At 35.7% G+C, this 13,571-nt stretch overlaps 1 protein-coding gene across 4 annotated transcripts in view; it reads left to right on the plus strand.

The window, feature by feature from the left end:
• Positions 1-13,571, plus strand: part of LOC145293940 (uncharacterized) — a 174,318-nt gene that overhangs the window by 78,238 nt on the left and 82,509 nt on the right. For 3 of the 4 annotated variants that reach the window (XM_080140800.1, XM_080140798.1, XM_080140799.1), the window contains one exon: positions 2,606-4,773. In XM_080140800.1, coding sequence (XP_079996926.1) covers positions 2,606-4,773 — 2,168 coding nt within the window. The remainder of the gene's footprint in view (positions 1-2,605; positions 4,774-13,571) is intronic. The other variant, XM_080140796.1, reaches the window with a different exon arrangement.

The following is a 13,571-nucleotide window of genomic DNA, read 5'->3' on the forward strand; positions in this document are numbered from 1 at the left end:
CCCCATCTGCTTCAAGCCACAATCCGTTCTCAACCGTGTCCTCTAACTCCAACTCATTAAGCGTCCAACTGTCCTATTGTTTGTATTGTTGTTAAAAATATAAAATCCCTTGTCAATCCTCAACATCATAAAATTCATTGTCGATTCTAAAGTACCCACAAACCAAATCTAAATATATCTACATTCATTGTTCCATGCTTTTTGTTGTCATTTGTCACATCCAAATTTAAACCATACTTAGCTCTCTTTTGTCTACTCTAGTGTACAGCTTATCTATATATCTATTCGTGGATACTAGAAAGCTGATTGGCTAACTAAAATTTCAATAGAAGATGCGCATATAAAAACGGCAAACAAACACAGAATTTGCGCATAAGCCTGAGGAATCCTAGAGTGGATGAAACGCGAAATATTCAGTGTAGCTTAATCGCCATATACATTTTATAACTTACTATCTATTGTCTATTGATAAATCCTTTTCTTCATAAAACCTACTGCTTTTTCAATGTTTTAGCATAGAATATCTTCAAATGAAGCATATTAAAATATAATAGTTAATTGAAAACTAGCAAATTAAAATATTTCAATTTAAAATGAACTGTACTATTTCTGTATGTATGCATGTATGTATAGGTTGAGGGCATGTGTTGCATGGATAGAAATGATATGAGAATGATACGGTGGATGTGTAATGTGTGTTTTAAATATGGGCTTATTTTTGATAACCTCAGAGGAAGGTGAAATTTGGAAAGTATAGGGAGAAGCATGCAGAACAAGAGACTTCAATGGTGTGGCCATGTTGAACGAATGGATGCGTTCTTGAATTTGTAGATGTAGAACAGTTGAGGGAGCAGGTAGGGAAGACCAAGGAAAACACGTGAGGAAGTGATAAACATGCGCTTAAATGAAAGCAGAATAAGTAAAGGTTTGGCCAGAAATAGACTAATTTCTAAGTCAAAAGCTATTCAATAACTGCCAGCACATAAGACATTAAACTGAATATTATTATTATGATAGTAATGGAAGTTGATAGTGATAATGGTATTAATATAGTAGACCATCCATTAACCGTGGAACTTTCTTCAGTTTCCCTGCTTTCCAGCTGACTACAATATGGTCGTCTTCAAGTCCAATGTAAACAAGTTGATACGCCGTCCCCTTAAGTAATGCAATTTACAAAATCTCCACTAACAATTACTACGATATTGTCGCATTGACTATCATACACTCATTAACCCTTATCCTCAAGTGGTCTTCGAGCCTTGATAAGTGGTGACCTCTTTGTTAAAAAAAGAAATTAAATGTAAATGATCCTTCATAACGAGTCTGAATGTAGATCGAGTATTAGAAGTGCCTTCCATGCCTCTGTTCAGTCTTCAAATATAAAGGATACTCCCTGTGGGGGGCAGCTGTGAATGTAATTGTGTGGCAAGGGTTGCGCAATCTCCAACCACACCTCTCTTGAATTAGCACTGCTTGAGTCCAGTGGCAAGAAAAAGTACAGGACGCTTATCTTGTCTTATATCTGCCATTAAAGGGTCAGTCTTTGTCTGATGTGTAGTTTGAAAATTAAGGAAATGTTGAAATAGGTTACTGTTAACTTATAAGAAACAGAACGACCAATTATTGCACTGCAGTAAATAAATTCACTTCAAAAGTTGAATCCATGGATCGTTCGTATTCTCATTAGTTTTAATGTTTTATTTAATGTCTGAGACCGCAGCGAATAAAACCGTTTCTTTTTTTATGCCAATCATTAGTTGCATATCCATCGTCAGCAATCAGTCCAGCAAAGGCTGGGCCATTGTGACAGTGGTGACTTTTCTGTTGGGCTGAAGTATTTGTACTGTTCATTTCTATGATGTCCACCTTCCCAGACCTTGCCTTTGTGCATTGAGAATTTAGTTTATAGGTAACTGTCTGTTGATGGCGCTCCCCGGGCAATTTTTAAGAAGGCAGAATGCACCACCTTGTGCACTAGTGAATTCTTGTCGCTTTCAAACTTCTTCCTGCGATGAGATGGGGTAAATACCCCAAGATGAAGAAAGACGTGGAAAGGTGATGTTGGGACAATAACCTGGTCAAAGGGAAATGTCTCTTTTCTGTGAAGGCAGAATTGCCTCTCTTGCTTTAACTCTGAGATTAGTCTTCACGCGTGAATGGCAAAATATTACATGCGAGTTGTCATCTTAAGACGGAGCAGAAATGACATCGAACAAGGCATGTGTGGACTTTTAAGACTGAAATCAAAATATAAGAAATAGACTTAAGAACCTTTTTCCGGCTTACTTTTTGGCTAAGGGACTTAATTCATATTACTCAGTCATAACATGTGATGAGTGAGAAAAAACATGTCATTGAGGGCCGCATTATTTTCTATTATGGCAGCAAGTTATTATTTTTATGTTGATCTTTAACAGTTTTATTGAAGTGTAAGCAATTGATTTTTAGACCTTTTTCATAGGTATAATTCTTTAAGTATTTTCTTTTTTTTTTTTTTAAGGTAATTGCTATTATGAACTGTTTATTTGTCCGAAGCTGTTATTTCTAATAAACTGATAGATTAATAAAAATGTTTTTTTATTTTTATTTTTTTTTTTTTCAGACATTTATATTGAACACGCTAAAAATGCAGATGTGAGTAGCCTAAAAGGATTGTTTGAACATTTGCCATCAATTTTAACTGATGAGTCACAGGAACCAGGTGAAGAGAAGAAAGAATCTTATCCAATCGAAAATAATTTTGTTGATGATGATGAAGGAGAACTACGTGGAAACCTACCACCCCCTGTCACAGAAACACAACCCGTAGAACCAACAGCTTCATCTGACAGCAAAGTTCCTGAAGTTGTTGAAACACCTGTAACTGAGAAGGCAGTACCTCCTGTAGTTGAAGAACCTGTTGTTCCTGTGGTGGAAGAATCAAAAACCAAAGAACCAGAACCTGTAGTTGAAGAACCTAGTGTGGAGGAGCCTGTTGCTCCTGTTGTGGAAGAACCTGCTGTAGAGGAGCCTGCTGCTCCCGTGGTTGAGGAACCTGCTGTAGAGGAGCCTGTTGCTCCCGTGGCTGAGGAGCCCGTTGCTCCCGTGGTAGAGGAACCTGCTGTAAAGGAGACTGCTGCTCCCGTGGCTGAAGAACCTGCTGTAGAGGAGCCTGCTGCTCCCGCTGTAGAGGAGACTGCTGCTCCCGTGGCTGAGGAGCCCGCTGTAGAGGAGACTGCTGCTCCCGTGGCTGAGGAGCCCGCTGTAGAGGAGACTGCTGCTCCCGTGGCTGAGGAGCCCGCTGTAGAGGAGACTGCTGCTCCCGTGGCTGAGGAGCCCGCTGTAGAGGAGACTGCTGCTCCCGTGGCTGAGGAGCCCGCTGTAGAAGAGACTGCTGTTCCCGTGGCTGAAGAACCTGCTGTAGAGGAGCCCACTGCTCCTGTAGCTGAAGAGCCTGCTGCTCCTGTGGCTGATGAACCTGCTGTAGAGGAGCCCGCTGTTGAAGAGCATATTGCCCCACTTGAAGAAGAGCCCGCCGTCGAAGAGCGTGCTGCTCCTGTTGAAGAAGAACCTGCCTCCGAAGAGCGTGCTGCCCCTGTCGAAGAGGAGCCCACCATCGAAGAGCATGCGTCCCCCGTCGAAGAGGAGCCCGTGGTCGAAGAGCGTGCTGCCCCCGTCGAAGAGGAGCCCGCGGTCGAAGAGCGTGCTGCCCCTATCGAAGAGGAGCCCGCTGTTGAAGAGCCTGTTGCCCCCGTCGAAGAGGAGCCTGCCGTCGAGGAACGTGCTGCCCCCGTCGAAGAGGAGCCTGCCGTCGAGGAACGTGCTGCCCCCGTCGAAGAGGAGCCTGCCGTCGAGGAACGTGCTGCCCCCGTCGAAGAGGAGCCTGCCGTCGAGGAACGTGCTGCCCCCGTCGAAGAGGAGCCTGCCGTCGAGGAACGTGCTGCCCCCGTCGAAGAGGAGCCTGCCGTCGAGGAACGTGCTGCCCCCGTCGAAGAGGAGCCTGCCGTCGAGGAACGTGCTGCCCCCGTCGAAGAGGAGCCTGCCGTCGAGGAACGTGCTGCCCCCGTCGAAGAGGAGCCTGCCGTCGAGGAACGTGCTGCCCCCGTCGAAGAGGAGCCTGCCGTCGAGGAACGTGCTGCCTCCGTCGAAGAGGAGCCTGCCGTCGAGGAACGTGCTGCTCCCGTCGAAGAGGAGCCTGCCGTCGAGGAACGTGCTGCCCCCGTCGAAGAGGAGCCTGCCGTCGAGGAACGTGCTGCCCCCGTCGAAGAGGAGCCTGCCGTCGAAGAGCGTGCTTCCCCCATCGAAGAAGATTCTGTCAAAGAGCATGCTACTCCCGTTGAAGAAAGAGAAGTAGAGGATCATACTTCTCATGTGGCTGATGAACCTGCTGCTGAAGATTATGAATCTACAACATCTGAGGAATCGGAAACTCCGGTAGCTGAAAAACAGGAGGCACCTGCTGATGAGCCTCATACTGAGACTGAGGAGGAGCCAGAAGGTCCAGAATCTCATGAAACTGAAGAAACTGAACCTGAAGACCGTGCTCCGGAAACAGAACAACCTGTAGCCAGAGAAGCTGAAAACCAGATTCCTGAAAATGCTGCTACTCCAAGCATACAAGACTCAGAGGAAACCGTCCACCAGCCACATGATGCAGTTCCTGCAGATACAGCTGATTCCACCTCTGCACATAAAGATGACAGTGACCAGTATGAGAAAATGTCTATAACCAACAGTGACGATTACAATATTCGAGATCAACTAGATGAAGCCGACCAATTATTGGAGGAGGTTAGACTTGTTTTTTTATTTTACTCTATTTTTTTAATGTTATCTCTTTTTGCTTGATGATAATATGACCAGTGTTTTTATTTTTTTATCAATAATTATTTAAATAATATATTTGATATATAATTGTTAATACAGTTATTTTCAATAGTTGCCAGAACCAATGTTTTTTTTTTTTTTTTTATCATTAACTGGTATTGAAATAATAATATAATATATAATTATTACTATGATTAATCATAATTATCAATAACTGAATATTGTGGCAATAGTTGCTGGGATCAAAAGGATTAAAACAAAAAGTACCCTGCTTGTAAAACCGAAGAAAATAGAAAGACCTGAGAAATGAGAAGGATGAGACAGAGTACAAAGTAGACTTTGTGGTTTAGTGGGGGATGCCCTTTTCTCTACCCTGCAACCTCTCTCCCACAGAAGAGACGTTGCGAGCCTATCCTTGTTTTATCGTTATTTCCATGGCAGGTGCTCGTCTGAACTCCACTCTCTGGTCCCCCCCCCCTCGCCAATCTTTCACGAAAAACACCCGTCTAGCTGAATCCACTGTGAAAAATTTCCCCCACTCTTTATCTGTGCCTAAATCAAAATGTGGATTCCATGAACAAAGCTTCTTTCTTAGAGCTGCACGCCTGTGGAACTCTGTTCCGCCTGCCTGCTTCCCACCTGACTACAACTTGGATGTGTTCAAGTCCAACGTTAACAAATTCCTAATGAACCGCCCCCTTAAGTAAACACTTCATCAAATCTCCGCACTAACGTACTGTACTTGCAATAACCCTTATCCCTGAGTGGCTTCCGGGCCTTGATAAGTGGTGACCACCGTGTAAGAAAAAGAAAACATATTACAAGAAAATTGCAATAAACAGAAATTGATTTTAATAATTAATATAATTAACGTTTCATTTTTATCAATTTATTTGTATTACGAGCTGTATATACTCAGCGTTGCCAGGTTGAAACCTATTAGGGGGCGGAGGGTTTAGTTAAAACATTATGGGGTGAAGGGTTTAAGGTACACTGAATAGCCTTACTTCTTACAATTTTCCTGAAAGTGGACTACATGTTGCATTTATGGAAACATAAAACATATCCATTTTTGTCTATGAAAATTAAATGAGAAATGATTCTCACAGCACAAATAAACTTACATTTTTAAAGGCAACTGATGGTTAATAATAATTAAAAAAAAAAAAAAACATTAAATATAAATTAAAAATAAAATAAATCAACTTTGTATTTCTAAGTAGAACAATTAAAACGATTCTATTACAACAAACAATGTGGTGCTAGTTATTAAAATAAATTTGCTTTAATGTTATATGCAAATGAGGTTACTTCTTGAATGTAGGTTTCTTTTGAATAAATAGAAAGCATGCTGGAATGAAGATGTATAAACGTCCATTTTCAGTATGAAAATTAATTTGTGAAGCAGTGTACCTTTTTGTACATATTAATCAAATTGTGAACAAACACACACAGGAATATGACTTTTATTATAACAGATTAATTTAGCTATAACTATTTAAATATCATGTAATAAAATAACTTCGATGGTATAACCAATTTTTTTTTTTTTGTACAGACTGACACTAATTTTAATAGTATAACCAGTGTTTTATTTTATTTTTTGTACAGACTGACACTTTTGGGCATTTTGGTGTGCCTCGTTCTGTTGATGTAACATATGCTCCTGTGCAGTTCTAGGCAGTTCACCTTCCCAGGCTTTACTTTCTCGCCTTTTCAGAAGAAACTAATTTATTGCTAATTTCATGAGGTGCTCTTACTGGAAAATGCTGCTCGGTCTGCTCAGGCAATTTTTGTTCACTCAGTGCTCTTCCTCTAGAGTGCTGGTTTCAAATCTCATTTTCCAACCTCTAAGTAACATCTGGTTAATTAGGGTGCAGTCCTGGGTTGAGGGAGAACAGTAAAGAAAATATAAGTAACTAATGCTATGTTGCAGGTTTAGTCTAAAATTCATGAAAGCCTGGTTATCTAATTCTAGTTTGGATTATCTAGTCTTTTGAATATAAACTCCAAGTCCATGCATATGTCTGTCTGAGTCCTTATGGCAAAGTTAGAGATAGTCAAACATATTAAAGTGGTTAGAGGGGATGGAAGACTGTAGGTTAGTTTCACTTTGTGCTAGGATATCCAGGGTTCTGAGTCAGTTCTGAGTTCATAGATATTTATGAATATAAGCCTCAAGGAAGGAGATGAATTGGTTTTGTTTGAGTGTGCATTTGTTATTATTAGTAGTACTTGTTAATTTATTTCATTTAGGTCAGTGCTATATTTAAAATAAAATGGACACTATTTTCATAGAAATGTTAATCTTGTATTTGCTGTGTGTTAATTTTTCTGTCCAAAAAATTATTTTTTTTTGTTTTTATTCAGAAATATATCAGCTTTATTAAAATATATTTGTTGATTAAATATATTTCTCATTTTGTAGAATTTCCACAGGTCCTACTAGTTACATGTTGTTTTAGGACAAAATTGACTTTCAACGGTCCCATATACTATTGCTTTTATGGACGACTACTTATACTAATACTTCTTATGTCGATACTACTATTACTACTAATAATATAAACAGGGACATAAATTCTCTACTTTTTAGGGGAATTTAGAAAGAGGATTTATGCTTTTTAAGCATTCAGAAAAGTCAGGTTTCTGATTAAATCTTTTTTTTATTAAAGATGTCTGCCAAATTGCTACACATTTCTGCCCTTGTTCTTTCATGATTTGGCTTGGTTTTATTTCTTTCCCTTTTTCCTGTTTTTTCCCTTTCTCTTCCTCTCTCCATCTTGTCTTGTCTGATTTCCTTTTCCCCTCTCTTTTTGTAAATGTTGATTGTTTTCATATTGCAAGCGGTTCATGATTCAGGTAGAGGAAGTAGAAATCTTTTGTCTTATTAAAGAATAACTTCCTTTCTCCTTCCTCCGACATGCAAACTTGAGACCTTTCTCTTATTTTTAATTTATGAATCAAAACACTTGTCTAACTGAAACCACTATCAGTAATTTCGCCCACTCTTTATCTGTGCCTAAACATAAACAAAGCTTCTTTCTTAGAACTGCACACCCATGAAACTCTTTTCCCTTTTCCTGCTTTCCAGCTGACTACACTATGGTCGTCTTCAAGTCCAACATAAACAAGTTCTTGATAAGCCGTTCCCCTAAAATAATCCAATTTACCAAATTTACACGATTACTATGATATTGTCCCATTGACTACTGTACACTCTTTAACTAGCAATACACATGAAAAAATTAAAGTGGCTTAAAATATTTCAATATTGGTATATATAGAAAGAGCTTGATAAACTAAGAAAAAATCTTTTTACATTTTTTAAATCCAATTAAAATCAAGGAAGTTTTTATGCCCTGCGTGTTTGGATATTTTCCCCTCTGTAAGACCATAGGCGTTTTGTCACATTTTTTGCACTACTTTTTCAGTAAAAATGCTATATCTTTGTTAAAACACAAAACTAAGCAATAAAATTTGCCATATAAGTGTACTTTTGTGCAAGGAATCTGAATATGCTACTGAAAATCTCCAGAAATGAATGGTTTCCAAATAATCTGCAATAAATGCACATAAATATGCTGCAATTGCTTAAAAATGCCATGTATTCATTAAAAGAAAAGAAGTTAGAGAACTCAAAGTTTAGTTGTAATGCATTTTATGTGCCAAAAACTGAAATCGAAATCTAGGATTGGTTAAAAATGAATATATTGCAATATTTCTTTGGTAGTATTATAGATTAATACCGTCTGCTACCCCTCCTCATCTGACCACCTCTCCAAAATATGTGATTCTATCTTTATAGACAATTGCATGTGAACAACTTGAAAAACTTTAATAAAAGATAAATAAAAATTATTTTAGAATTTAATGTAAAATGATTTCCCATTTTGAATCATTCCAGTGTTTTAGGGCAGTTACCCCCCTTTTTTCCTATGATAGATAAATCCTGTTTTTTTTTTTTTTTTATTTGTTTGTTTTCTAAAAGGCGATTATGTATGGTTTTAAGAGGGTCTTTGTGCAATTATGGGAAGGTGGGGAGGTTGCCACTCTGACTAAGGAAAATTATGTGTGAACATCCTGAACACTTTATAGAAAAAAAACAAAAACAATTTTAGAATTTAGAGTGGGGGTTGGTTTCACATAAATGTAAAATAATTCACCATTTCAAGACGATTCTAGCGTTTTAGGACAGTTGACCAATTTATTTTTTTATGGGAGATTAATCATGTGCACTTTCTTTAAACGTTTTTATGTTTTTTTTTTTTTGTTTTTTACGCTTATATGAGCTCACAGAGGAAGTTTGTTTAGTGGGGAGCTCTGTCACTTGTACTTAGCGTTATTGTTAAGGCTAAAGGTTTTAGGAGGAGGCTTGCCACTCATACCTAGGATTAGACATAGAATTAAGTGAGTTTTTTTTTTTTTTTTTTTTTTAAGAGGGTGTTTAATACCCATTGTGAAACTTTACAAGAATTATGACAAACAGACAAAAATAAATGTTATTCAAAAAAGTGACGTCCCTCTAACAGAAAACATGATGCTTGGAAAAATATCAAGTATTTAAATTCTATTTAAATATAAAAAAAGAAACAAGTTTTTGCTAAAGCTGACAAATTGTTAAAAATTTTGAATTAATGTTATTTTGATTTTTTAATTACATTTCATGTCTTTTCCTACCGTTTTTATTTTTTAACTGAGCACCTCCCACAAATATTTAAATATGGATTATCTTTTTTATTTTTATTTTTTTAATAATCGGGTAGATTAGTTTCCATTCGATAATAATTCACTGAAAACATGTTTTAAGGGACGAAAATTAGAAGTGTGTCACCGTTCGTACATGTGAACCAAAACAATCATAGTTCATTTTCGCTTGTTAAAATAGTTTAAAATTTACTACTACCCAATTTTTCAAAATATTTGTATGGTTGATAATAAAATAGCTCTAACTAAACATGTAATAATTTTTTTTTTATAACCAGATTTTCAATTAAAAAAAAAATCGATTTGGAATAAAAATAAACAACAAAAACAAACGTCTGTTTATGCCATGTTATCGCTGCTGCTGCTATCACTAATACTACAGAAGTCTTGATTCAAATTCATATCGATTTTTTTTCAGATATTATGTTTTTAAATTGCTACATACCACTAGAGAAAACACTGTCCAATCATCTTTTTAATGAATAAACATAGTAAAAAGATTGTTTTATTTAATAGTAAGTGTCCGAAGAAAATTTTTTTCAAAACTTTCAATACTCATCATTTTGAAATCTTTTTTTAACACAACAAAAAAAACCGAGTGGTCAAATGAATTTCGGACACTCGAAATTATTAAAAATGACATCTCTTTTGGCTAATTTCCAAATTTCATTAAAAAATTCTTCACAGAAACATGGTACGAATGTTTAGAAATCGAGGGGGGGGGGTCGTTACAAAATCTTACCGAAAATGCTGTTTTATGATGTTCACATTTTTATCACTTTATTTGCTTAAAACTCTAAAAATATATAATGTATGTTATTATTTACTAATTCATTTGAAAATATATTCATTTCTGAACAAAACGGTATTTTGAAGACTTAAAGTGCTTTGGTTTTTAAAATATGACTATTTTAGCAGAAACCCCTTGAAATCTCTGATTATCCAAAGCATTTTAACGGCCATGTGTATTGCTACTTTAACCCTTATCCTCGAGTGGCTCTAGGCGTTGATAAGTGGTGTCTTCTTCATCACAAACACAGAATTTATCCCCCATAGGAAAGGCAATGGTGGTTGACTGCCCTAAAAAGCTAGAATGGCTAAAAAATGAAGGATCATTTTACATTAAATTTTACATATGCAGGGGAAGGTGGTGGTGGTGGGGGCAATTAAAGAGGCGGACAAAGAAGAAAGAAAGAAATTCCATTCCGTTCCTTCGTTAAAATAAAAAAATAGAACACCTTTACAATTTACATATATTTGAGGGGTGGAGTAGGGCATAATTTATTTAGCAAACGAATATTTTTATAATCTATATAATTATAAAACTCAAATGACCTTGTAACGAGTGATGTAACCCACTTTCCTGTTTACGACATCCAGTTGCACATGGGTGCATAAACATTAACCCATAACAACGTAAACAAATAAACACAAATCGCTTCTTGTGCAGATTTTGACCTGCGCACTGAAATATTAACGTTATTATTTAGAAATTATTATTTAACATGGAAGAGTGGGGGTGTTTTGCAACTATTCTTTATTACAACTATACTGTCGCTATTTTCTTACAACTAAACAACTTTAACCCATTGACAAACATAAGAACAATTGTAGTAAAGCCAAGACTACTACTACTAGTATTCTCTATCCGTCCCTTTTCCTTCCTTCCTTATTTTTTGTTTACATTTCTAGATACAAAATAGTTGTGACAGAACGGTGAATTTGTTGACACATTTACTAATCTGTTTCAATATTAGTTTTATTTAGGTTTTATTTTTTTGCTTCAGGTTTTATTAATTATTTTTTTTTTTTTAGATTTTAAGTTCCTATAACTTGGTTGAAGGATTCCAATATGGGTTTTTCATTCTTATATTTCTCATCGGTAGGTTCATAAGCGTTTTTGCTGCTAAATGACTTTCGTCTGCGTTTGATTCGTAGGAAAATCATGTTTAATTTTCGATTTTTGAGCGATTATTTAGAAAAATAGGTAACTTTACATGAATAGGGAGGATTTTTTTTCATGTTTGAATGATTTGTCCGTGATTTTTCATTTTAATATACTTTCATAGAAATGTTTCTGTTATGTAAAAAAAAAACTATTTTCTTTACGTCGCAAGTGTCATGCTCATACATGAATTCCATAGCTTATATAACATACCCAACGGGTCACGGGTAGTCTAGTATGATATGAAAAATGTGTAGATCTAGCTTCAAAATTTGACATGGCTAAAATATATGTTCTGAAATTCACTGATTGTAAACAATGCATTTTAGAAACGAAATATGTTATCTGAGAAATTTTATTTATTTGCAAAATATTCAAAGGATTGAAAAGAGAATGAAATAATATATTTCTATTGCTTGACTAACTTTTTGTTGAAGGAAAAAAAAAAAAAAAAAAAAACATCCAATTTTTTTTTTTTCTTGATTTCTATTTTTTTTTTTTTTTTTTTTTTTCATTTAATTAATTTTATCATTTTGTTTTTATCCCTTGTTATAATACAGCTTTCTATTCCAGTAGTTTCTTTCCAAGAACTGCAAGTTTGTGGCACTCTTTCTTCTGACTATTTTTCTCCCACCTACGTATACCCCCCCCTTTTTTTTCTTTTTTTTTTTTTTAAGATTAAAATCAACAAGCATCTTTTTTTTTTTTTTTTTAATCATCTTTCATTCCTTTTAGCTCCTTAGATCAAGTGGCTTCATGCCTTGTCTGGAGTGATTTCCATGTAAACATATTTTTCTAATTCTATACATATATTATAGAGATAGCAGCAGCCATTGTAACTGCTGCTTTCAAACAAATGCACACAAATGTTTGAGATTCTCTTGTAATGTCATCCAGTTACAAAATAACAAGATCCACAATGTTTTACTCATATACGACATGCACATTTTTTTTAAAAAGTGTAAATCACAAACAATTTCCATAGTTTTTATATAGATAGCAAGAATTAGGAGTAGATGGAGTAGGTTCAAGGAACTTCTACCATTACTAACCAGCAGAGTTTTATCACTGTTGATTAAGGGAAGAGTCTATCAGGAATGTGTATGCACTTTTGATGATGTCTGGAATTCAAACCTACCCAGTGAAGATTAAAGATATTTGTTGCATGGAGAGAAAATGATATTAGAATCAAATGATGGATACGTAATGCAAGTCCTAAAGACAATATTAGATCTGATAACTACAGAGAGGATGAAATCTAGACAGTATAAGGAAATGTGTGCAGAACAGGAGACTTTGGTGGTATGGCCACATTAAGACTGGATGAGAATTTTTGGGTTAGTTTTTGAGGTAGCTGTCAGTTGGCTGGGGAAGGCAAAAGAAAAAATGGAAGGAGGTGGTAAGGGTGGACTTGAGAGAAATATGAATAAATAAAACCTGGTTTGATATGGGTTAATTATTGAGAAGTCAATTTCTAAAAGTTGTCCAACATATGTCCGCATATAAAATGTTGGACTGAATATATTGATGATTGTTTTATTTTTATATTTTTGGTGGAACTACTATAATAACATTCGGAAAATGAAAAAAATCGATTTAAAACAAACGGTATCTACTGAATTTTTTGTGTCAATTTCAATTAAAAGCAATGATATCTATTTAATTGGCATGTCAGAATTACTTAAATATTACCTCATTATTTAAAAAAAAAAAAAACATAAGTGTCCGATCTTTATTGTAACAAAACTCACCATATTTTTTTGAGGGGGGGGGGGGTGCATTGGATAATAACAAGGGAAGTAATTCATATTTATGATTATTAATGCCATTTATCTTCCCTTGGAACTTTCCGGTGCTTTTTTAAAAAAAAATTTTTCTAGTCAAACATATTTTCACTAATTTTCGTCCAAAAATGTTCTCGTTAATAATTTTTTTCTACATTATCGTTTTTCATAATTTTTGGATATATTCATTACTGTAACATGACAATTAAATAGAGACCATTGGTTTGCCTTGAAATTAAAAATTCAAAATTTTTAATTTTGCTATTATAGTGTAATTGCACCTTTTTTCTTTTTTTCTTTTTATTTTTTGTTTAAAAAAAATTAGC

The sequence above is a fragment of the Euprymna scolopes genome, chromosome 15, assembly GCF_053919585.1.
Source record: "Euprymna scolopes isolate OS-2025 chromosome 15, ASM5391958v1, whole genome shotgun sequence".
In the NCBI taxonomy this organism is placed as follows: Eukaryota; Metazoa; Mollusca; class Cephalopoda; order Sepiida; family Sepiolidae; genus Euprymna; species Euprymna scolopes.